Source organism: Mesoplodon mirus, assembly GCF_964341445.2.
Source record: "Mesoplodon mirus genome assembly, chromosome: 2".
In the NCBI taxonomy this organism is placed as follows: domain Eukaryota; kingdom Metazoa; phylum Chordata; class Mammalia; order Artiodactyla; family Ziphiidae; genus Mesoplodon; species Mesoplodon mirus.
The window spans coordinates 137236621-137264081 of record NC_138977.1 but is presented as its reverse complement, the minus strand read 5'-3'; the positions used below and the strand labels follow the sequence as shown (position 1 = coordinate 137264081).

The 27461-nt window shown below is 36.7% G+C and overlaps 1 protein-coding gene across 1 annotated transcript in view; it reads left to right on the top strand.

Annotated features, from left to right (window-relative positions):
* The window catches only part of LARP1B (La ribonucleoprotein 1B), a 146132-nt gene that overhangs the window by 99389 nt on the left and 19282 nt on the right, over positions 1-27461 (top strand). Inside the window, 2 exon segments of the mRNA XM_082642345.1 lie at positions 15572-15783; positions 16240-16346. Of these exon segments, the coding sequence (XP_082498471.1) occupies positions 15572-15783; positions 16240-16346 (319 nt within the window).

Sequence of the window (27461 nt, the reverse complement as noted above, 5' to 3'; positions counted from 1 at the left end):
GTGGAGTAATCTATAAATTCTTATTAGAGTCAGTTAGTTGATGGTGTTTGTAAGTTCTATTCCCTTGCTGATTTTTTTTTTTTTTTTTGGCTACTAGCTCTATTAGTAAGAGAAAAGTGTTGAAGTCTCCAACTATAATTGCAGATTTGTCTGTTTTTCCTTTAATTTCTGTCAGTTTTTTCTTCATTTATTTTGAAGCTCTTTTTACTAGGTGTACTACACCCTAAGGTTTATTGTGTCTTCTTAGGAGTTGACCTTTATATCAGTTTATACTGCCTTCTTTATTCCTGGTCATTTTATTTGCTCTGAAAGCTCATTTATCTGATTTTGATATAGCCATTCTAGCTTTTTCTTGATTACTTTTTGTATGGTATGTGGTATGTCTTTTTTCATCCCTTTATTTATTTATTTATTTTTAGTTTCTGCTTTATAACAAAGTGAATCAGTCATACATATACATCTGTTCCCACATCCCTTCCCTCTTGTGTCTCCCTCCCTTCCACCCTCCCTATCCCACCCCTCCAGGCGGTCACAAAGCACCGAGCTGATCTCCCTGTGCTATGAGGCTGCTTCCCACTAGCTATCTACCTTACGTTTGGTACTGTTAGGTCCATGCCTCTCTTTCACTTTGTCACAGCTTACCCTTCCCCCTCCCCATATCCTCAAGTCCACTCTCAAGTAGGTCTGTGTCTTTATTCCTGTTTTAGCCCTAAGTTCTTCATGACATTTTTTTCCCTTAAATTCCATATATATGTGTTAGCATACGGTATTTGTCTTTCTCTTTCTGACTTACTTCACTCTGTATGACAGACTCTAGGTCTATCCACCTCATTACAAATAGCTCAGTTTCGTTTCTTTTTATGGCTGAGTAATATTCCATTGTATATATGTGCCACATCTTCTTTATCCATTCATCTGATGATGGACACTTAGGTTGTTTCCATCTCTGGACTATTGTGAATACAGCTGCAATGAACATTTTGGTACATGTCTCTTTTTGAATTATGGTTTTCTCAGGGTATATGCCTAGTAGTGGGATTGCTGGGTCATATGGTAATTCTATTTTTAGTTTTTTAAGGAACCTCCATACTGTTCTCCATAGTGGCTGTACCAATTCACATTCCCACCAGCAGTGCAAGAGTGTTCCCTTTTCTCCACACCCTCTCCAGCATTTATTGTTTCTAGATTTTTTGATGATGGCCATTCTGACTGGTGTGAGATGATATCTCATTGTACTTTTGATTTGCATTTCTCTAATGATTAATGATGTTGAGCATTCTTTCATGTGTTTGTTGGCAGTCTGTATATCTTCTTTGGGGAAATGCCTATTTATGTCTTCTGCCCATTTTTGGATTGGGTTGTTTGTTTTTTTGCTATTGAGCTGCATGAGCTGCTTATAAATTTTGGAGATTAATCCTTTGTCAGTTGCTTCATTTGCAAATATTTTCTCCCATTCTGAGGGTTGTCTTTTGGTCTTGTTTATGGTTTCCTTTGCTGTGCAAAAGCTTTGAAGTTTCATTAGGTCCCATTTGTTTATCTTTGTTTTTATTTCCATTTCTCTAGGAGGTGGGTCCAAAAGGATCTTGCTGTGATTTATGTCATAGAGTGTTCTGCCTATGTTTTCCTCTAAGAGTTTGATAGTGTCTGGCCTTACATTTAGGTCTTTAATCCATTTTGAGCTTATTTTTGTGTATGGTGTTAGGGAGTGATCTAATCTCATACTTTTACATGTCCCTGTCCAGTTTTCCCAGCACCACTTATTGAAGAGGCTGTCCTTTCTACACTGTACATTCCTGCCTCCTTTATCAAAGATAAGTTGACCATATGTGCATGGGTTTATCTCTGGGCTTTCTATCCTGTTCCATTGATCTATCTTTCTGTTTTTGTGCCAGTACCACACTGTCTTGATTACTGTAGCTTTGTAGTATAGTCTGAAGTCAGGGAGCCTGATTCCTCCAGCTCCGTTTTTCGTTCTCAAGATTGCTTTGGCTATTCGGAGTCTTTTGTTTTTCCAAACAAATTGTGAAATTTTTTGTTCTAGTTCTGTGAAAAATGCCAGTGGTAGTTTGATAGGGATTGCATTGAATCTGTAGATTGCTTTGGGTAGTAGAGTCATTTTCACAATATTGATTCTTCCAATCCAGGAGCATGGTATATCTCTCCATCTATTTGTATCATCTTTAATTTCTTTCATCAGTGTCTTATAATTTTCTGCATACAGGTCTTTTGTCTCCTTAGGTAGGTTTATTCCTAGATATTTTATTCTTTTTGTTGCAGTGGTAAATGGGAGTGTTTTCTTGATTTCACTTTCAGATTTTTCATCATTAGTGTACAGGAATGCCAGAGATTTCTGTGCATTAATTTTGTATCCTGCTACTTTACCAGATTCATTGATTAGCTCTAGTAGTTTTCTGGTAGCATCTTTAGGATTCTCTGTGTATAGTATCATGTCATCTGCAAACAGTGACAGCTTTACTTCTTCTTTTCCAATTTGGATTCCTTTTATTTCCTTTTCTTCTCTGATTGCTGTGGCTAAAACTTCCAAAACTAAGTTGAATAAGGGTGGTGAGAGTGGGCAGCCTTGTCTTGTTCCTGATCTTAGTGGAAATGGTTTCAGTTTTTCACCATTGAGGACGATGTTGGCTGTGGGTTTGTCATATATGGCCTTTATTATGTTGAGGTATGTTCCCTCTATGCCTACTTTCTGGAGGGTTTTTATCATAAATGGGTGTTGAATTTTGTCAAAAGCTTTCTCTGCATCTATTGAGATGATCATATGGTTTTTCTTCTTCAGTTTGTTAATATGGTGTATCATATTGATTGATTTGCATATATTGAAGAATCCTTGCATTCCTGGAATAAACCCCACTTGATCATGGTGTATTATCCTTTTAATGTGCTGTTGGATTCTGTTTGCTAGTATTTTGTTAGGATTTTTGCATCTATGTTCATCAGTGATATTGGCCTGTAGTTTTCTTTCTTTGTGACATCCTTGCCTGGTTTTGGTATCAAGGTGATGGTGGCCTTGTAGAATGAGTTTGGGAGTGCTCCTCCCTCTGCTATATATTGGAAGAGTTTGAGAAGGATAGGTTTTAGCTCTTCTCTAAATGTTTGATAGAATTTGCCTGTGAAGCCATCTGGTCCTGGGCTTTTTTTTGTTGGAAGATTTTTAATCACAGTTTCAATTTCAGTGCTTGTGATTGATCTATTCATATTTTCTATTTCTTCCTGATTCAGTCTTGGCAGGTTGTGCATTTCTAAGAATTTGTCCATTGCTTCCAGGTTGTCCATTTTATTGGCATAGAGTTGCTTGTAGTAATCTCTCACGATCTCTTGTATTTCTGCTGTGTCAGTTGTTACTTCTCCTTTTTCATTTCTAATTCTATTGATTTCAGTCTTCTCCCTTTTTTTCTTGATGAGTCTGGCTAATGGTTGATCAATTTTGTTTATCTTCTCAAAGAACCAGCTTTTAGATTTATTGATCTTTGCTATCATTTCCTTCATTTCTTTTTCATTTATTTCTGATCTGATCTTTATGATTTCTTTCCTTCTGCTAACTTTGGGGGTTTTTTGTTCTTCTTTCTCTAATTGCTTTAGGTGCAGGGTCAGGTTGTTTCTTCGAGATATTTCCTGTTTCTTAAGGTGGGATTGTATTCCTATAAACTTCCCCTTTAGAACTGCTTTTGCTGCGTCCCATAGGTTTTGGGTCATCGTGTCTCCATTGTCATTTGTTTCTAGGTATTTTTTTATTTCCTCTTTGATTTCTTCAGTGATCACTTCGTTTTTGTGTAGTGTATTGTTTAGCCTCCATGTGTTTGTATTTTTTACAGATCTTTTCCTGTAATTGACGTCTAGTCTCATAGCATTGTGGTCGGAAAAGATACTTGATACAATTTCAATTTTCTTAAATTTACCAAGGCTTGTTTTGTGACCCAAGATATGATCTATCCTGGAGAATGTTCCATGAGCACTTGAGAAAAATGTGTATTCTGTTATTTTTGAATGGAATGTCCTATAAATATCAATTAAGTCCATCTTGTTTAATGTATCATTTAAAGCTTGTGTTTCCTTATTTATTTTCATTTTGGATGATCTGTCCATTGGTGAAAGTGAGGTGTTAAAGTCCCCTACTATGAGTGTGTTACTGTCGATTTCCCCTTTTATGGCTGTTAGTATTTGCCTTATGTATTGAGGTGCTCCTATGTTGGGTGCATAAGTATTTACAATTGTTATATCTTCTTCTTGGATCGATCCCTTGATCATTATGTAGTGTCCTTCTTTGTCTCTTCTAATAGTCTTTATTTTAAAGTCTATTTTGTCTGATATAAGAATTGCTACTACAGCTTTCTTTTGATTTCCATTTGCATGGAATATCTTTTTCCATCCCCTTTCTTTCAATATGTATGTGTCTCTAGGTCTGAAGTGGGTCTCTTGTAGACAGCATATATATGGGTCTTGTTTTTGTATCCAGTCAGCCAATCTGTGTCTTTTGGTGGGAGCATTTAGTCCATTTACATTTAAGGTAATTATTGATATGTATGTTCCTGTTCCCATTTCCTTAATTGTTTTGGGTTCGTTATTGTAGGTATTTTCCTTCTGTTGTGTTTCTTGCCTAGAGAAGTTCCTTTAGCATTTGTTGTAAAGCTGGTTTGGTGGTGCTGAACTCTCTCAGCTTTTGCTTGTCTGTAAAGGTTTTAATTTGTCCATCAAATCTGAATGAGATCCTTGCTGGGTAGAGTAGTCTTGGTTGCAAGTTTTTCTCCTTCATCACTTTAAGTATGTCCTGCCACTCCCTTCTGGCTTGTAGAGTTTCTGCTGAGAGATCAGCTGTTAACCTGATGGGGGTTCTCTTGTGTGTTATTTGTTGTTTTTCCCTTGCTGCTTTTAATATGATTTCTTTGCGTTTAATTTTTGACAGTTTGATTAATATGTGTCTTGGCGTATTTCTCCTTGGATTTATTCTGTATGGGACTCTCTGTGCCTCCTCGACTTAATTAACTATTTCCTTTCCCATTTTAGGGAAGTTTTCAACTATAATCTCTTCAAATATTTTCTCAGTCCCTTTCTTTTTCTCTTCTTCTTCTGGAACCCCTATAATTCGAATGTTGGTGCATTTAATGTTGTCCCAGAGGTCTCTGAGACTGTCCTCTGTTCTTTTCATTCTTTTTTCTTTATTTTGCTCTGCAGCAGTTATTTCCACTATTTTATCTTCCACCTCACTTATCCATTCTTCTGCGTCAGTTATTCTGCTATTGATCCCATCTAGAGTGTTTTTCATTTCATTTATTGTGTTTTTAATCGATGCTTGATTCATCTTTAGTTTTTCTAGGTCCTTCTTAACTGTTTCTTGCATTTTGTCTATTCTGTTTCTAAGATTTTGGATCTTGGAAATAGAATCTTGGATCATCTTTACTATCATTATTCTGAATTCTTTTTCAGGTAGACTGCCTTTTACCTCTTCATTTGTTAGGTCTGGTAGGTTTTTATCTTGCCCTTTCACCTGCTGTGTGTTTTTCTGTCTTCTCATTTTGCTTATCTTACTGTGTTTGGGGTCTCCTTTTTGCAGGCTGCAGATTCGTAGTTCACGTTGTTTCTGGTGTCTGTCCCCAGTGGCTAAGGTTGTTTCAGTAGATTGTGTAGGCTTCCTGGTGGGGGGGGGGCTAGTGCCTGTGTTCTGGTGGTTGAGGCTCGATCTTGTCTTTCTGGTCGACAGGTCCACGTCTAGTGGTGTGTTTTGGGGTGCCTGTGGCCTTATTATGTTTTTAGGCAACCTCTCTGCTAATGGGTGGGGTTGTGTTCCTGTCTTGCTAGTTGCTTGGCATAGGGTGACCAGCACTGTAGCTTGCTAGTCGTTGACTGAAGCTGGATGCTGGTGTTGAGATGGAGATCTCTGGGAGATTTTCACTGCTTGATATTATGTGGAGCTGGGAGGTCTCTTGTGGACCAGTGTCCTGAAGTTGGCTCTCCCACTTCAGAGGCACAGCACTGACTCCTGGCTGCAGCACCAAGAGCCTTTCATCTACCCGGCTCAGAATAAAAGGGAGAAAAAGTAGAAAGAAAGAATTAGTAGAAGAAAGAAAGAGAGAAAGAAAGGAAGAAGGAAAGAAAGGACGGAAGGAAGGAAGAAAGAAAGGAGGGAGGGAGGAAGGACAGAAAGAAAGAAAGGAAGGAGGGAGGGAGGGAGGAAGGAAAGAAAAAGAGTGAAAGGAAGAAGGGAGGGAGGGAGGAAGGAAAGAAAGGAAGAAAGAAAGAAGGAAAGAAAGACAGGAGGGGGAGGGAGGGAGGAAGGAAAGAAAGAGAGAAAGGAAGAAAGGAGTGGTGGAGGGAAGGAGGGAGGAAGAGAAGGTAGGAAAAAACGAAAGAGGGAAGATAAAGTAAAATAGAATAAAGTATAAAATATAGTAGCGTTATTAAAATAAAAAAGTAATTATTGAAAAAAAAAACAGACAGATAGAACCCTGGGACATATGGTGGAAGCAAAGCTATACAGAGAAAATCTCACACAGAAGCATACACATACACATTCACAAAAAGAGAACAGGGGGAAAAAAATCAAAAATCTTGCTCTCAAAGTCCACCTTCTCAATTTTGGATAATTCGTTGTAAAAAGAGGAAAAGGGGAAAAAGTCTGAAATCTTGCTCTCAAAGTCCACCTCCTTAATTTGGGATAATTCGTTGTAAAAAGAGGAAAAGGGGAAAAAATCTTAAATCTTGTCCTCAAAGTCCACCTCCTCATTTTGGGATGATTCGCTGTCCATTCACGCACTCCACAGACGCAGGGCACTTCAAGCGGACTGTGGAGCTTTAATCCGCTGCCTCCGAGGCTGCACAGAGAGATTTCCCTGTCTCTTCTCTGCTTTCACAGCTCCCGGGTCTCAGCCTTGGACCTAGCCCCGCCTCTGCGCATAGGTCGCCAGAGGGCGTCTGTTCTTCGCTCAGACAGGACGGGTTTAAAGGAGCATCCCTTTACTTTTAAGCTACTTATTTCATTATATTTGAAGTGAGCTTGTTATAGACAGCATATAGATTGGTCTTTTTAAAAAATTCAGTCTGACAATCTGTCTTTTAATTGTTGTGTTTAGATTGTTTACATTTAATGTAATTATTGCCATGTTTGGATTTAGATTTTGTTTCTTTGTTTCCCTTTCTCTGCCCTGTTTGGGTTACAGTTGACCCTTGAACATCTAGGGGGTTATGGGTGCTGAGCCCCCCACATAATCATAAATACTGCTATCTCTCCCTCAAAAACAAGGAATTGATAAATGACTCACCCAAGGATAAGAAGCTGAAACAGTTTGAATAGAATCAGGACTCAAACCCTAGTTCTTTTGATTCTACATACTGTGATCTCTAATTGAACACAAACTTTTCCCACATTTAGTTAATTTAAAGATCTTTCAAATGAAAATACATGTCCTATATTTATTGAAAAAAATATATCTGCTTATAAGCTGAACTGCGAAATTTAACCCCATGTTGTTCAAGGGAAAACTGTATATGTAATTTTTTAAATTACATTTTAATTTATCTAGGGTGAGTTTGGCCATATATGCCTTTTTTGTGTAATTATTTTTTTAGTAGTTCCTCTAGGGATTAGGTTGCTCTAGATACACTTAACTTTTCATTTTATTTAGAATCAATATTTTACTACTTCAATAGGAACATAGAAATTTTACTTACATATAAGTTTCTTTGTATTATAGTCTTGAAAATAAATTGAAAATCCTATCAGTGTTATATTTTTTACTTTTAACTATCAAGTATGTTTTAATGAACTTAAAAGGATAATAGTCTATTATCTATATTATACTTTTACCATTCTCTTGCTCTTCCTGTATTTATGATGTTCCAAGTTTCTTTCTGATATCCTTTTCTTCTGTTTGAAGTACCTTCTTTAGTAATTCTTTGAGACAAATTCTGCTATGATTTATTTACCTTAGTTTTCCTTCATCTGATGATGGTGTGTTTATTTCATCTTCATTCCCAAAGGATGTTTCTTTAGATACAGAATTCTGGAATGACAGTTCTTTTCTTTCAGCACTTAAAACTGTCAGGCCACTTCTTTCTGTCCTCCATAGTTTCTGATTTAAAAATTTTGTAGTAATTCAGATTGTTCCCTTACTTGTATTGAGTTCTTTTTCTCTAGCTACTTTTCAAGAATTTTTATTTGTCTTAAGTTTTTAGCAATTAGAGTGTGATGTGTCTGACCATGGATTTCTCTGGATTAATCCTTGATGGGGTTCTCTCTGTTTCTTGAATGTGTAGGTTCATGCCTTTAGCCAAACTAGGGAAATTTTAAACTCTTATTTCTTCAAAAAATTTTTTGTTCTGCATTTTCTCTCCTCTCAAGGACGTATTGTTTTTCCACAGGTTCCTGAGGCTTGATTAGTTTTTTCCAATTGTTTTTTGCTCTGTCGTTCAGATTGGATAAATGCTATTGATTATGTCTCCTTTTACTATTTCTCCTTATCACCTGTTGGAAGAAGTTTAATTGTGATTGTCTTGATGTGATTTTCTTCCAGGCTTATTGAGTTTTTTACCTATGTGTTTACATATTTTTAATAAAATTTGGAAAAAATTTTAACCATATTTTAAATTAACATTTTAAATTTTAAAAATTAATAATTTTAATGTACTTTTAAATCTCTCCTTTAAGATTCCAGTTACATGTATATTAAGCTACTTGAAGTCACATAGCTCACTAATGCCCTCTTCTTTTTTTTCAGTCTTTTTTTTCCTCTGTGTTTTGTTTTGGGCCATTTCTACTCCTATGCTTTCAGGTTAATTAGTCTTTTATTCTGCAGTGTCTAATCTATTTTTAAACCCATCTTGTGTATTTTTGAAAAATCTCAGCTGTTGTATTTTTCTTCTCTAGAAGTTGGATTGGATTCTTTTTTTTATTGTCTGTATCTCTTTTTGATGTGTTCATATTTTCCTCTACCTTATCGAATACATGAAATATAGTTATAACGACTTTTTGAAGGCAAAGTGTAAATCCAGTTTCAGTGGTTGGCAAATTTATTACCCATAGGCCAAAACTGGCCTGCCATGGTCTAATCTGGCCATACCCTTCATTTACATATAGTCTATAGCTGTGCTACAATGGCAGGGTTGAGTAGTTTTAACAGAGACTTTATGACCTGAAAAGTGAAAAAAAATTACTATCTGGCATTTACAGAAAAATATTTGCTGAGTCCTGCTTCAGTGACATGACATTTACATTAAAAAAATAGTGTCAGTCCTCGTGTAGTATTTTTTATTATCAGCCTTCAGTGAACACCAACAGCATAATATTAAGTTCTGTTTTTATAAAGGCAATTCCTGTCTATAAAGACAATGGGGACCGTGGATGAGGTTCATATGGTCCAGGTATGCAGGTGTGCAATGATTTGGTGGAATAATATTTGGAAAATCTTAAGTAGCAAAATAGTTAGCACACCCCCCTCAGTCCAGTGGTTCTTAAACTTTGGCAAGTATCAGATTCACCTGGAAAGCTTGTTAAATCAAGGAACTCTGTACCCAGAGTTTCTTGATTTAGTAAGTTGAGGTAAGACCTGAGAATATGCATGTTTAACAAGTTCCCAGATTATCCTGATTATCCTGTAACACTGGTTGGAGCTACACTTTGAAAATCAGTGCTTTAGCCTAATCCTCTGAAATATCAGTCTTCTCTGATAAACTTTTAGCAGAAACTGTATGGTAGTCAATCACAATTGAGGTTCCCTGAAGAGCAGATGACCTGGTCTTTTGTGTTTTAAAGCTTTTTTGAGGTATAATTTACATAAAATTAACTCACTTTAAGTGTATAGTTTGATTAATTTCAGTAAATTTGTATAGTTGTACACCAGCGCCACAATTCAGTTTTTAAATTCCATCACAATAAAAGTTCCCCCACGATCATTTGCAGTCAATTTCAGCACTCAGTTTCAGTCTAAGGTAACCAGTGACCTGCTTTCTGTCTGTATGTTTTTGCACTTCCTAGAAATTTCATGTAAATGGGATCATATGATATGTAGTCAATGTGTCTGGCTTCCTTCAATTAATATAATATTTTTGAAATTAATCTATGTTGTTGCTTATATTTGTACTTCACTCCTTTCTGTGAGGTAGTGTTCTATAGCATGGACATACTTCATTTTCTTTATCCGTTTGGAAGTTGATGGATATGTGGATTTTTTGGTTTTGGTTTGGCTATTATGAAAAATGCTATTTTGAGCATTCATGTACAAGAGATGGCCCATGATTTTGATAAAAAGAAATTATAATATCTAGATGATATTCATGTATCATCCCAGGCTTATATTTGATAAAAAACAACTTTAGGGACTTCCCTGGTGGCGCAGTGGTTAAGACTCTGTGCTCACAATGCAGGGAGCCCAGTTTCCATCCCTGATCTGGTAACTAGATCCCACATTCATGCCGCAACTAAGAGTTCACATGCCACAACTAAGTGTTCACATGCCACAACTAAGGAGCCCTTGAGCTGCAACTAAGGAGCCCACCTGCCGCAACTAAGACCCAATGCAACCAAAAAAAAATTTTTTTAATATATTCTTATTTCCTAACTACCTATTTTTCTAGTAATTTAATTTTTATATCTACTATATTTTATGTACTTGCAATTGTGTTAACTCTTTTTGATAATTTTTTGTCAAAATATTATCATTTTTTAATATTTATTTATTTATTTAGTTATTTTGGCTGTGCCAGGTCTTAGTTGTGGCTCGCGGGCTTCTTAGTTGTGGCATGCATGCGGGATCTAGTTCCCTAACCAGGGATTGAGCAAGAGCCCCCTGCATTGGGAGCACAGAGTCTTACCCACTGGACCACCAGGGAAGTCCTGTCAAAATATAAATTGGTATATGGTACGCTATGCAAATTTTGTAAAATGTTTCTTTTGAGATAACAAAAGTACTCTATAGATCTTAGTCATCACAAAATTGGTATATCTGGACTCTTCTTGGTGGGTAAAATTCACACTGAATTAAACCTGGAATAAAATAAATATAAAACTGAAATAAAATGTAACTTTTTAATATGGAAATTTCAGATAAAAATAAACGCAGAGAAAACTGTCTAATGGACCCCCATGTACCCATCTCACCTAATTTCAACAATTGTTAATACTTTAACATTCTTTTTTCATCTGTACCTTGTTCCTCATCTGTTTCTGGTATTGCATATCAAATCTCAAACACCATATTATTTATTCTGTAAATATTTCATTGTATATTGCAAATTTATATATATATATATAAATTTTCATGGTACCATTATTTCACATAAAATTAGCAATAATTCCTTACCATCATCTACTACCCAGTTTATGTTTGTTGTTCTTGATTGTCTGAAATATATCTTTTTCTAATTTGTTGTTTGAATCAGGACCAAGCAAGATGCACACGTTGCATTTGATTGATAAGACCATTAAGTCACTTTTAATCTATAATCATTCCTCTTCTCTTGTTTTTCCATGCCAGTGATTTGTTGAAGAAAGTGATTACTTTGTCATGCAATTTCTTATGATCTAGATTTATCTGATTGTATCTTCATATCATATGTCCCTTTATCTCCTCTATTTCCTGTGAACTGGTATTTACATATAGAATAGTTAGTATATTCAGGATTTTTATATTTCTGATAGCAAGACTGTTTCTTAGGAGGAGTTGTTTACTTCTCATTGCATCATATGATGTCTTTCAGGCTCACTTTTAGTGATGTTATGACTGGTCATTGGGTTTAGATGCTATCAGTCTGATCCATTCATCATAAGGTTTCCCTTTACCTTTTTTTTTAAAAAGGCTTTTTTTCTAGAGCAGTTTTAGGCTTATAGCAAAATTAAGAGGAAGGTACAGAGATTTCCCATTTACTCCCTGATCCCAATTTGCATAGCTATCACCCATCTGGTGAAAGATGTTGCCTCTTTATAGCAACATTCCACATCAGAGTGGTACATTTGTTACAATTGATGACCTACACTAACACATTGTAGTCACCAAAAGTCCATAGTTCCATTAGCGTTTACTCCTGGTGTACATTCTACAGGTTTGGATAATTGTATAATGAGATGTAGCTATCATTATAGTATCAAACATAGTATTTTCACAGCCCTAAAAATCCTCTGTGTTCCACCTGTTCATCTCTCCCTCCCCTCAACCCCTAGAAACAACTGGTCTTTTTATCATCTCCATAGTTTTCCTTTTCCAGAACATTGAATAGTTGGAATCACCCAGTGTGTAGCCTTTTCAGATTGGATCCCTTCACTTAGTAATAGGCTTTTAAGGTTCCTTCATGTCTTTTCATGGTTTGATAGCTCATTTCTTTTTACCACTGAATAATGTTCCATCATCTGGGTATGTGACAGTTTATTTATCCATTCACCTACTGAAGGATGTTCTGGCTGCTTCCAAGTTTTTGCAATTATGAATAAAGCTGCTTTAAACATCCATGAGCAGGTTTTTGTGTGGACATAAGTTTTCAGCTCCTCTGGGTAAGTACCAAGGAGGGCAACTGCTAGACTGTATGGTAAGATTATGTTTAGTTTTGTAAGAAACTTCCAAACCGTCTTCCAAGGTGGCTGTACCATTTTGCATTCCTACCACGAATGAATGAGAGTTCCTGTTACTCCACATTCTCACCAACATTTATTAGTGTTTTCAGTGTTCTGGATTTTGGCCAATCTGATAGATGTGTAGTAGAATCTCATTGTTGTCTTACTTTGCAATTCCCTGATGATATCTGATGTGGAGTATCTTCATGTGTTATTTGCCATTTCTTTCTTTGGTGAAGTGTCTGTTAGGTCTTTGGCCCATTTTCTAATCAGGTTTTGTTTTGTTTTGTTTTTGTAATTGATGAGTTTTAAAAGTTCTTTGTATATCTTGGATAATAGTCCTTTATCAGATGTGTCTTTTGCAAATACTTTCTGCCATTTTGTGGCTTGTCTTTTCATTCTCTTGACAGTGTTGTTCGCAAAGCATAAGGTTTTCATTTTAATTAAGTCAGTATGTCAGTTATTTCTTTCATGGCTCGTGAAATCTCTCCTCAACGTTTTGCCAAATGCTTTTAGCAGCTACTGATGAATATTCCCCTGGTCCTTTATTTCATTAGAGTTGCAAAATATTCACCTTCCAATTCTATTATTTCTTCTTTATTTCTTAACCTAGAATTTTATAAGGAAGAATTTTTTTATCAACTCTTTGTTTACTCTGGAATTCAATTTTTACAAGAAAGGAAGGATAAATTCTTGTTTATTTCTTTGTATTCAATTTATCATTTTCAGAATAATGAGTTGGTGCCCTATCAACCAAGAGATATGATTAAGTTTTAAAGTATCATTATGAACTCTCATGGGGTTTATTTATTTGATGTGCTTAATCCAGTTCAGTCATTGTTTTCACTGTTGATGTCCCTTAAAGTTTGCTGCTATGTTTTCATGAACTATGCTTATATTTTCATTTTTAACTTCATTGCTTTCTGGCTCAAGATTTCCTAGGCTCGTATAATACTTTGTGCTTCAGACTGTTTTTTTTTTTTTTTTTTAAGGAGACTGGATCAGTGGAAAATGGAATTTAGAGACCATAATCTAGATGCTAGGAAGCTTACTTTCTGGGTTGTTACTGCTCCTAGATCTTTGAATATTTCTTTTACAAGGGCACTGGATTTACTATATTTTTCATTGTATGCTCCTACTTTTAACTCCCGAGATTGTATATCTTTTTGCTATACAGAAAAACAGCATTAACACAATTAAGTTAAGTTTATCAGTCATTGGGTGGGGATATACTTTTTTCTAGTCACAGTTGTACAGCCTGGTATACATACGTTAGATTTTGGCCCTTGCTTTCAGGGAAGCACTGAGACTTACTGTTAGCATTTAATGGAATGATAGGTAAGAAAATAAATTTTAATTTAATAAATCTAAAAATAAATGGATAAAATGCAGAGGTGGTACAAAAGAAGAATTGATTGATTCTGTTGGCAGAAGATATTTAAGGAATGCTATGAATTCCCAGGGAAAGTAACATTTATGCTGGGTATTAAAGGAAGGATATGAGTCTAACTGGGTGTAAAAAATGAGGGAAAGGGACTTTTAGATAGAGGAAAAAGCATATGAAAAATATGAAGCCAGAAAACAGGAACAACAAGTAGGTTGCTATTTGGGGCACCAAGATTGAAGTGGAGAATGACAATAGATGAGGCAAAATCAGGAAAGTATTATATGCCATGATAAAGAGGCTATACTTCTATAGGCAACAGGGAAATGCTGAAAATTTTTAAGTAAAAATGTGAAATGACCTAATTTGCTCCTCAGAATAATCATTCTGGCAACAATAAAGAAAATGGATTAGGAGGGAAAATGTCAAGACAGAGAGACTAGGTCTTAGAGTGGTAAGTTCACTTTTTGAGTTTACAAACTTGCCTCTAGAATAGTACTTGGCATATAGTAGTAGGTACTCAATAATATCTGTCAAGTGAACAAAAGGTTATCGTATGAATTGAAAGAAGTTGATAAGTCTGAAGAAAAACCACATAAAAATAGAGCCTGCATTTTTGACAATACTACTTGATTCATCTGCTTGCTTACTTAGTATTTTATCTTAAGATTTTCACAAACTAAGTAAAACAACCCAATAGAAAAATAGTCAAAAGGATATAAATGGCAAGCTCATGAAAGGGAAAACTGAGTGATGACTAGATGAAAATAGGCTCAACTTCTCTAATAACCAAAGAAATGCAAATACCTTTTAAATCCCATGATGTGGAAAAATATTTAAAAGTTTACACAAAACCCAGCCTTGACCAGGATGTTAAAGTGTTGGGACATTTACATGCTGCTGCTGGAATTATAAATTGGTGAAACCACTGTAGAAAGCAGATTGACAATCAGTATTTAGTAAGTCAGAAGATGCACATGCCATTTGACTCAGCATTTCCATTTCAGATATAAACCCTAGAGAAATGCTCACACCTGTATAAAGATACATGTTCAACAATGTTCACTGCAGCATTATTGATTATACCAAAACTTTGAAAGTAACACAGATGTCTTCAGGAGAATGAATAAATTTTGATATGTGTATAACAGCATGATATTCTGCAGTGAAAATGATTAAGCCAAAGCCATATGAATAGACCTGAATAATTGTCACGAACAAAATACTGACTGAAAAAGCCTGCAAAATGATAATATAGTGGGATGCCACTTATATAAAATTAATTATGCAAAATAATATTATATATATATATATATATACATACAATAATAGATAAAAATACCAAATTTAAGAGCCTGGTTATCTCTGAGGAGGAAAAGCAAAATGGGATTAGGAAAGGTTACACAGTGGTCTTTAGCATATTTTTCTTTAAAAAAAAGTCAGAAATAAAGCAAAATTAAAATTTAGTAGGGTAGGTGATGTGTAGACAAGTGGTTTTTAAAAATTCTTTCTTATATGTTTGAAATATTTCTGATGAAAAAATCCTCTGAGAATAGAGAATTTCAGAATTATCCTTGTTCCCAAAGTAAAATATTTTTCTAGCACCTAAATCCTTTTAACAGCTTTTTATTTTGCAGATTTGACTGATGAATTAGCTCAGAAGTTGTTTGATGTTTCAGAAATGTCTTCAGCAACAATGGCCCGTTCATTACCCACAGCAGTTCCAGAATCTCCTAGAATTTATCCTGCAAGGACACCCAAAACACCTCGAACACCTAGATTACAAGATCCAAACAAAACACCAAGATTTTATCCTGTTGTTAAAGAACCCAAAGCCATTGATGTGAAGGTACACAAAACACCAGGAATATAAAGCCTGCCGTTTGTATACTTCAACATTAAAAAATGATACTTTTTTAGTTTCTATCACAATAAAAATAATGTATATTTTAGACTGTAAGAATTCATTAAAAGAAATGGTATTTTACCATAGCGATGTCTTCTCAGGTTAAGGAATAACTTCTTTACAATGGGTGGTGTTAATTAAAGACTATCAGAAGGTGTAATGAGGAATCATTCTAAGTTGTATTTTTTTAAATCCTTGTGTTGAAAGCTAGCAAAGGGTCTTGTGAAGTTTTGTAACTTGTATGTGACATATTTGAGTTTTGTGACTTCATATGATTTCATAATGTGTCACCCACCATATGAAAATGTTTGAGTTGGTTTACAGTCAGAGGGTTTTTTTAATTTACTTGTGAGGTTCACACTACAAGGTAATTGCAAAGTTTGACTTCTTTTTCCTTAGAGTCCAAGAAAGAGAAAAACAAGACATAGTACAAATCCCCGTCTAGAGTGTCATGTTGGTTGGGTAATGGATTCCAGAGATCACGGGCCAAGAGCATCCTCTGTCAGGTACTGTATTTGTCAAACATTGCTTTGTTCTTGATTTTAAATTTGTTGAAAACAGTTACTAATTAGATATTTGGGAACATTTAAGAATTAATATGTTAGCAAATTAATAGAACAACAAAATAGTAAAAAGAAGCCAAAGAAGGGGATATAAGTGGGACAGTTTTACAATAAGTATATTAAGGAATAATTCAGTAGGACAGTTTTTTTTTTTTCTTTTAAAGTAATTTTCACAAATGTGTACTCTTCGATTAAAAATATTTAGGTCGGGCTTCCCTGGTGGCGCAGTGGTTGGGAGTCCACCTGCCGATGCAGGGGACATGGGTTCGTGCCCCAGTCCGGGAGGATCACACATGCCACGGAGCGGCTGGGCCCGTGAGCCATGACCGCTGAGCCTGCACGTCCGGAGCCTATGCTCCGCAACAGGAGAGGCCACAACAGTGAAAGGCCCGCATACCGCAAAAAAAAATAATAAAAATTAAAAAAATTTAGCTCTATTAAAGTTATAATCTTTGGAAAGATTCCAGATTTTTTGTAGCATAGTAGGTTCTTAGTGAGTTAATGTGCTAAACAATCTACTCAAAACTACGTAAAGGATATGGAAATAAAACACATTAATATTTTGGAATTTTTCCTTTGGGGGAAAATAATTTAGATTAGCTGGTTATTAGCAGTAAGTGGTTTGTCTTTTAGTTTTTAATTTAAAAAAGAAAGACTATTAGTTACCTCAATGAAAACCTATCTTCTGTTTGTATAGATATTTTCAGAATAATTATCTGATCAGCTTTCTAATTGGAAAATGAACTTTAAGAAAAAGCGTTTTTTGACTGGTTAAGGGAAGGATTAGTTAGTTTCATTCAAAGAAAAGCTAGAGAGTGTATCATGATCTGAAAATCTCCAAGTATGTCTTTCCAGGGATGTTAATTTGTTTCTTTTACATTTTGTTCTCATTAGATATATTTTCCTTAAAAGATAAACTGTGTATATGTTCTTCTTTCACACCTATTGTATACGAATATTTATTTTGTATTCTAAGTCATTTTGAGAGTTTGTTTCTTTTATTTATTTATTTTTATCAGAGCAGTATATTTAGAGATCAGTAGATAATGGTGAAAAATGTTGCACTGATATGTAGCAGGGAACAAGGCAGGTACAGTCCCTGCATTACTGTAGCTTAATTCAGAGATGACAGGCAAGTATGTAGTTACAATAATGAGGGGTGGATTTTGTTCACCAGCTTGTCTTTTAGAGGAGTTGTAACTACACAGCAGACTTGAGTGGGAGGTACACAGAGCTCCCTGTACCCTCTGCATACCCTGCCTCCACCACTGTAAGCAGTCATATCTTTGACCATCTACATTAATGTCAGTGCTGGCAGTGTCTTATATTCTGTTTGTCTCATCTGTTCTTTGTTCTTTTCTCCTACTTTCTTTTGGATCAGCTTAGTTTTTGTAATGATTCTATTTTATCTCTACTATTGTCCTCTTATTGTATCTCTTATTTTTTACTGGTCTTCTAGGGTTTATAATATTGTTTTAAAATATCTATTTTCAAGTAATATATCATTACACGTATAGCATAAGAACCTTACTGCAGTAAAGTTCCTTTTCCTACCATCCTTTCTGCTATATTTTGTTATTATTTTTCTTTAGACAATTATCTTTTAAAACAATTAACATGAAAAAAAGGAATTTTAAATGTATTCTCATTTTTACCATTTGAAATGCTCTTCATTTCTTAAACATTTCTTGAGCAGGTCTATTGGCAGTGAATTCTGTTAGCTTTTGTTTATCAGGAAAAGGTTTCTTTTTTTTTTCATTTTGAAAGATATTTTCATGAGCATAGAATTCTATGATGGATCTAGGTATGAATTCAGATTCACGGCTCATTCTGTTTGTAATGAATTTTAAGCATCAAAAGGGATATGGTTTAGTGAAATAGTTTTCAAACTTTTTTGTCTAAGGACCTCTTTATCCTTTTAGTTATTGAGGACCTCAAAGAGCTTTTGTTTATGGGAGTTACATAATTTAAAAATAAAAAATTAAATGAATTGAGTTTAAAAGTAAAACTGAAAACAATTAAATATTCATTTAAAATAACAATAATAAACATATTAACATAAATGACATATATTTATGAAATATAATTACATTTCTCAAAACAAAATAATTACTGAATAGAGTGGCATTGTTTTAAAGTTTTGCATATTTGTTTAATGTTTTCGCTTTATATGAGATAACTGGATTCTCATATGTTTCTATATTCAATCTTATAATTTTTTTTTTATTGTTGAAGTACAGGAGTAAAATCCAAGAAAGGGAGGAGTATTTTAATAGCCTTTTCAGATAATTGTAGGTGTTCTTCTTTGATATTATACCAAAGCTGAACAAGTGGTAATTTTTTAAAAGTTAGTTGCAGTGTAGAATCTAAACCATATATAAGTGACCTTCTTCTACTCAGTGAATTTTTCATACTCTGTTACATTAAAAGCCATTGGACTTCTTCCACTTTGAATGGCTCTTTTTGTCTATGCGTGCATTTGTAACATCATGAATTGGTCATTTGGAAAAATTGATTAACTGAGTTATGTGGACTTTTAAATGATGACACATGTCAGAATACAATAAAAAAAAATTACATTAAAAAAATAACCACTAAGGAGAGTAATGTCAGGAAGATGGCAGAATGGGAAGGAACAGGAATTTGTCTCACCACTTGGACAACAACTGTATCAGCAGAAACTGTCTGCATTGACTATTTTGGATCTCTACAGTCTATCTGAACACTTAAAGCTTCCAGGGGAAAGCGTGTCTGGTAAATTGTTAATATTCATTGATGTCAGCCTTTGGTGTAGTATTGGCCATCTCCCACTGCCCCAGCCCTATGACAGGCATTTGGGAAGATGGCAACCCACACCTCTGGTGTGGCTTGCTGGATCCAAAGTAGGCAATAAGGACCTTGTCTTCCAAATATTGTAGTTCTGTGTTGACTGCTAACTGCCTCTGGTCAACAAGGTACAGACACAGAGTCCGGTAGCCATTGTTTCATCCCCACTGTCTCAATGTCCTTTTTTTCTCTCTCTCTCTCTTTTTTTCAAAAACAACCACTAATAGAGGGAAATTTAGAAAATTACCACCCATGCCCAAGGAAAGATGTGGGACAAAACCTAAGGAGACTTTAAGCTTTTATCTCAGGCTTATCCCAACACAGAAGCAGCCTACAATAGCTGAAAAAAAACAGCAAACCCTGGGGAAGAGGGAGAATTTGATTTCCAGAGTTACCACTTTATAAGATTCAAATCTTCATTGTTCAACAAAAAAATCACAAGGCTTACAAAGAAATAAGAAAGTATGGGCCATTTGAAGGAACAAAATTAATTGACAGAAAATGTACCTGATGAAGCCTGGGTTCCATTCTTTCAAAACGAAGTCTTTAAAACAGCTGTTTTAAGGACACTCAAAGAGCTAAATAAAGGAAGATAGAGACAAAGATAGCAAAACAATGTATGATGAAAACAAGATTATCAACAGAGATAGAAATTATACAAAGGAACCAGAAAGGAATTCTGGAGCTGAAAATACAATAACTAAAATGAAAAATACACCAGAAGGTTCAAAAGCAGATTTCATCAAACAGAAGAAAGAGGAAAGAATCAGTAGACTTAAAGATGGAACTATTTGAATTATCAAGTCTGAGGAACAGAAAGAAAGAAAAAAAAACTAGCAGTGTCTAAGGGATCTGTAGGACACATGAACTAGCCCAATACACACATTGTGGGAATCTCAGAAGGAAAAGAGGAAAAAGGGGGCAGGAAGAATATTTGAAAGAATAGTGGCTCCCAATTTGATGAAATACATGAATCTACAAATCTAATAAGCTTAATGAACTTGAAGTAGGATAAACCCAAAGAGACTCACATTAAGACACTAAAATCAAACTGTTGAAAACCAAAGACAAAGAGAGAATCCTGAAAGCAGCAGGAGAGAAGAGACTCATCACATACAAGAGGTCCTCAGTAAATGTATCAGGCAGTTTCTCAGAGGCCAGAAGTCAGTAGACTGATATATTCAAAGTGCTGGGGGGAAAAAACCCCATCCACTGAGAATTCCTTATCTGACAAAACTGCCCTTCAAAATTGAGGGAGACATTCAGAGATAAACAAAGTCTGAGGGAAAAGAAAAGGAAACAAAGACATATTGAATTAGAAAGAAGAAATAAAACTGTTTTTGTTCACAGATGACATGGTTGTATATGTAAAAAGTCACAAATAATTAACAAAAACTCCTGGAACTAATAAGCAGTTATATCAAGGTTTCAGGATATATGGTTAATATACAAAAGTCAATCACTTCCCTATATAACAGCAATGAACTAGTAGAATTTGAAATTAATTAAGCAAACTACTGTTGGACTTCCCTGGTGGCACAGTGGTTAAGAATCTGCCTGCCATTGCAGGGGACACAGGTTCAAGCCCTGGTCCGGGAAGATCCCACATGCCACAGAGCAACTAAGCCTGTGTGCCACAACTACTGAGCCTGTGCTCTAGAGCCCGTGAGCCATAAGTACTGAGCCTCCATGCCACAACTACTGAGCCCATGTGCCACAACTACTGAAGCCTGCGCCCCTAGAGCCCATGCTCTGCAACAAAGAGAAGCCGCTGCAATAAGAAGCCCACACACCAAAACAGAGTAGCACCTGCTCGCCGCAACTAGAGAAAGCCCACGCGCAGCAATGAAGACCCAATGCAGCCAAAAATAAATAAATAAATAAATAAAAATTTTAAAAAGAACAAAATATTATTTACATTATCACCCCCCCCAAAAGAAATAGGTATAAATCTAACAAAATATGCACAAGATCTGTATGAGGAAAACTGCAAAACTCTGATGAAAGGAATAAAAAAACTAAATAAATGGAGATAAACTCCATGTTCATGGGTAGAAGACTCAATACTGTCAAGATGTCAGTTCATCCCAACTTGATCTACATATTCCATACAATTCCAATAAAAAACCCACATAAAAATAGATCCACATAAATATAGTCAAATGGTCTTTTTTTTTTTGCGGTACGCGGGCCTCTCACTGTTGTGGCCTCTCCTGTTGTGGACCACAGGCTCCAGACACTCAGGCTCAGTGACCATGGCTCATGGGCCTAGCCACTCCACGGCATGTGGGATCTTCCCAGACTGGGGCACGGTGTCCCCTGCATTGGCAGGCGGACTCTCAACCACTGCGCCACCAGGGAAGCCCTCAAATGGTCTTTGACAAAGGAGCAAAGATCATCTTTTTAACTAATGGTGCTGGCACAATTGGACATTCACATGCAAAAATTAAGTCTAGACATAGATCTTACACCCTTCACAAAAGATAACTCAAAATGGATCACAGACCTAAACGTAAAACACAAAACTATAAAACACCTAGAAGATAATAGGAGAAAATCTACCTGATCTTGGATTGGGTGGTGACTTTTTAGATATGACACCAAAAGCAAAATTTGAGAAGGAAGAAATCAATAAGCTGGACTTCATTAAAATGAAAAACTTCTGCTCTGTGAGCAACACTGTCAAGAGGATAGAAAGACAAGCCCCAGAATGGCAGAAAGTATTTACAAAAGACACATCTGATAAAGGACTATTATCCAAAATATACAAAGAACTCTTAAAACTCAACAACAACAACAAACCTGATTAGAAAATGGGCCAAAGACAAACAGACACTTCACCAAAGAAGATATATAAATGGCAAATAAGCACATGAAGATAGTCCACATCATATTATCAGCAGGGAATTGCAAAGTAAGACAATGGTGAGATTCTTCTACATACCTATTAAAATGGCCAAAATCCAGAACACTGACAACACTAATAAATGCTGATGAGAATGTGGAGTAACAGGAACTCTCATTCATTGATGGTAGGAATGCAAAATGGTACAGCCACCTTGGAAGACAGTTTGGAAGTTTCTAACAAAACTAACCATACTGATGGCTTCCCTGGTGGCACAGTGGTTGAGAGTCCGCCTGCCGATGCAGGGGACACGGGTTCGTGCCCCGGTCCGGGAAGATCCCACGTGCCGCAGATCAGCGAGGCCCGTGAGCCATGGCCGCTGAGCCTGCACGTCCGGAGCCTGTGCTCCGCAACGGGAGAGGCCATGACAGTGCAAGGCCCGCGTACCACAAAAAAAAACCAAAAAACAAAAAAACCTAAACATACTCTTACCATACAATCTAGCAGTCACCCTTCTTGGTACTTACCCAAAGGAGCTGAAAACTTATGTCCACACAAAAACCTGCTCATGGATGTTTAAAGCAGCTTTATTCATAATTGCAAAAACTTGGAAGCAGCCAGAACATCCTTCAGTAGGCAAATGGATAAAATGTGGTATATACAGACAATGGAATATTATTCAGTGGAAAAAAGAAATGAGCTATCAAACCATGAAGAGACATGGAGGAACCTTAAATGCACATTACTAAGTGAAGGGATCCAATCTGAAAAGGCTACACACTGTAAAATTCCAACTATTCAACATTCTGGAAAAGGAAAACTATGGAGGTGATAAAAAGACCAGTTGTTTCTAGGGGTTGGGGGGAGGGAGAGATGAACAGGTGGAACACAGGATTTTTCGGGAGGTGAAAATACTGTGTATGATACTCTAATGATGACTGCATCTCGTTTTACGTTTGTCCAAACCTGTAGAATGTCCAACACCAAGAGAGAACGCTAATGTAGCTATGGACTTTGGGTGATTATGACGTGTCATTGTGGGTTTGTCAATTGTAACAAATGTACAACTCTGATGGGAGATGTGCTGGATGTTGATAGTGGGGGAAGCTGTTTTGTGGGGAGCAAGGCATGCAGATGGTATGAGGGAGCTCTCTATACCTTTCACGCAATTTGCCGTAACCCTAGTACTCCTCTAAAAGATAAAGTCTTTATACCAAAAAAAAAAAAAAGAAAAAAATCTGAAAGAGTTCATTACCACTAGATCTGCCCAGCAAGAAATGCTAAAGATAGTTCTCAGTTTGAAATGAATGGACACTAGACAGTAACATGAAGCCATCTGAAGAAAGAAAGAACTTTGGTAAGAGTTTTGTTGTAATTTAATTTGTAACTCCATTTTTTACTTTATATGTTATTTAAAAGACAAATGCATTAAAAAATTACTAATCTATGTTGTTGGGTATATAGTGTATAGAGATGTAATTTATAACATCAGTAACAGAAAGTGGGGAACAGAGGTGTATAAGAGCAGAGTTTTTGTTAAGTGTAATCCTCATGATAACCACAAAGAAAATATCTATAGAATATATATAAAAGGAAATGAGAAGGGATCAAATATTTTATTCAAAAGGAAAAGAAACCACACAAAAGTTAGGCAATAAGAGAGGAAAGGAGGGACAGCAAATCTATAAGGCATATAGAGAACTAATAACAAAATGGCAGGTCCTTCCTTACCAGTAAGTACTTTAAATATGAATAGATTGCATTTTCCAATCAGAAGGCAGAGATTGGCAGAATGGATTAAGAACATGATCCAACTATATACTGTCTACAACAGACTCATGTTAGATTCAAAGACACAAATAGATTGAAAGTGAAAAGATGCAAATTTAAGAGAGCTGGGGTGGCTATTTTAATATCAAACAAAATACACTTTAAATCCAAAAATATTACAAGAGATAAGGACATTATATATTAATAGAAGTTTCATTATAAACATTTATGTAACTAATAACAGCCCTTCGGGAGTTATATGAAGCAAAAACTGACAGAATTGAGAGGAGAAATAAATAGTTCTACAAGAATAGTTGGAGATTTCAATACCCTGATTTCAGTAATGCATAGATCAACTCAACATAAGGTGATTAACAAAATAGAGGACTTGAGCAACATAATAAGCCAATTAGACCTAACAGACATTTATAGAATATTTCACCCAGCAATAGCAGAATACAAATTCATAAGTACACGTTGGACATTCTCCACAATAGACCATATGTTAGGCCATAACAGAAGTTTCAATAGATTTTAAAAGAAATGTCACACAAGGTATCCTCTCTGACCACAGTGGGATGATGTTAGAAACCCCTAACAGAAGGAAAATGAAAATTCACAAATATGTGGAAATTAAACAACACATTCTTAAGTACCCCATGGGTCAAAGAAGAAATTGCAATGGAAATTACAGTTGGCCCTCCATATCCATGGGTTTCGCATCCATGAAGGGTTCTGTAACCACTCCTCCATGAATACTGAGGGGTGACTGTACTTAGAGATGAATGAAAGTGGAAACACAGCATACCACATCTTACGGGGTGCAGGAAAATTACAGCTGTAAAAAGAAGAGAAAAAAAGAGAAAAGAAGAGAAATCACATTTAAAAAGAAGAGAAATCACAAATCAGTAGCCTAACATTTTACCTTAAGGAATTCAAAATGGAAGAGCAAACTAAAAACAAAGATAGAAGAAGGAAAAAAATATTAAAGATTAGAGTAAAAATAAATAATATAGAGAAGAGTAAAACAGTAGAGAAAATCAGTGAAATCAAAAGTTGGTTCTTTAAGAAGATCAACAAACTGACAAGCCTTTCTTTAGCTGGACTGCCAAGGGAAAAAAAGGAGATACAAGTAACTAAAATCAGAAATGAAAATGGAGACATTACTACTGACCTTATAGAGATAGAAGGGATTCTAAGAGAATACTATGAACAAATTACTATACATCAACAAATTAGGTAACCTAGAAGGAATGCATAAATTCCTTGAAACATATAAATTACCTAAACTGATTCAATAAGAAATAAAAGATTTGACCCACCTATAAGAAGTAAAGAGATCAAATCAGGAATCAAAAATCCCTAACAAAGAAAGTTCTGGACCAAATTTCTTCACTAGTAAGTTCTACCAAATAGTTGAAGAAGAATTAACACTAACTCTCTTCAGACTCCTTCAAAAAATTGAAGAGAAGGGAATATTTATTCTCTGAGGCCTGCATTACCCTAATACCAAAACCAGATAAAAATATCACAAGAAAATAAAATTATATGCCAGTATCCCTATGAATATAGATGCATATGTCCTCAACAAAATATTAGCAAATGAAATCCAATAGCATAATAAAAGGATTATTCACCATGGCAAGCAGGATTTATCCCAGCAGTACAAGAGTGGTTCAATACAAGAAAATCAACATTATATATCATATTAATAGAACTAAGGGAAAAACTACATAATCATATCAATTGACATAGAAAAGAACAAAATCCAACTTCCTTTTATGATTAAAACCTCTTAGAAAACTAGTATTAGAGAGAAAATTCCTCACATGAAAAAAGCATTTATGATAAACCCATGGCTGGCATTATACTCAATGGAGAAAGACTGAAAGCTGTCCCCCTAAGATCAGGAACAAGACAGGGATACATGCTTTTGCCGTTGGTATTCACTGTTGTGCTGGAAGTCCTAGCCAGAATTAATAGAGAACAAAATGAAAGAAAGGACATCAGATATGAAACGAAGAGGTAAATCTATCTCTAGTCACAAATAATATGATTCCATAAATAGAAAATTCCAAAGAATCAACAAGAAAGAGACTTCCGGGGAAGATGGCGGAAGAGTAAGATGCGGAGATCACCTTCCTCGCCACAGATACACCAGAAATACAGCTACACGTGGAACAACTCCTACAGAACACCAACTGTACGCTGGCAGAAGACCTCAGACCTCCCAAAAGGCAAGAAACTCCCCACGTACCTGGGTAGGGCAAAGCGGAGACATTCCAGCACAGAGGACCAGTGCCGAACGGCACTCACCAGCCCGAGAGGCTTGTCTGCTCACCCGCTGGGGCGGGTGGCGCTGGGAGCTGAGTTTTGGGTTTCAGTCGGAGCGCAGGGAGAGGACTGGGGTTGGCGGCATGAACACAGCCTGAAGGGACTAATGCGCCACAGCTAACCGGGAGGGAGTCCGGGAAAAAGTTTGGACCTGCCAAAGAGGCAAGAGACTTTTTCTTCCCTCTTTGTTTCCTGGTGTGCGAGGAGAGGGGATTAAGAGCGCTGCTTGGAGGAGGTCCAGAGACGGGCGCGAGCCGCGGCTAAAAGCGCGGACCCCAGAGATGGGCATGGGACGCTGGGGCTTCTGCCGCCGCCACGAGGCCTGTATGTGTGCGAGCGCAGGTCACTGTCCACGCCCCCCTTCCGGGGAGCCTGTGAAGACCGTCACTGCCGGGGTCCCGGGATCCAGAGATGGCTTCCCTGGGAGAACGCACGGTGCGCCTCGGGTTGGTGCAACGTCACGCCGGCCTCTGCCGCTGCAGGCTCCACCCACACTCCGTGCCCCTCCCTGCCCCCCGGCCTGAGCGAGCCAGAGTCCCCGAAGCGGCTGCTCCTTTAACCCTGTCCTGTCTGCGCCCTCCGGCGCAGACGCCCTCCGGCGACCTACACAGAGAGGTGGGGCCAAATCCAAAGCTGAGACCGGGGAGCTGTGAGAACAAAGAAGAGAAAGGGAAATCTCTCCCAGCAGCCTCAGAAGCAGCGGATTAAAGCTCCACAATCAACTTGATGTAACCTGCATCTATGAAATACATGAATAGACAACGAATCATCCCAAATTGAGGAGCCAGGAGTCAGTGCTGTGCCTCTGAGGTGGGAGAGCCAACTTCAGGACACTGGTCCACAAGAGACCTCCCAGCTCCACATAATATCGAACGGCGAAAATCTTCCAGAAATCTCCATCTCAACACCAGCACCCAGCTTCACTCAATGACCAGCAAGCTACTGTGCTGGACACCCTATGCCAAACAACTAGCAAGACAGGAACACAACGCCACCCATTAGCACAGAGGCTGCCTAAAATCATAAAAAGTCCACAGACACCCCAAAACACACCACCAGACGTGGACCTGTCCACCAGAAAGACAAGATCCAGGCTCATCCACCAGAACACAGGCACTAGTCCCCTCCACCAGGAAGCCTACACAACCCACTGAGCCAACCTTAGCCACTGGGGACAGACACCAAAATCAACGGGAACTACGAAACTGCAGCCTGCAAAAAGGAGACCCCAAACACAGTAAGATAAGCAAAATGAGAAGACAGAAAACACACAGCAGGAGAAG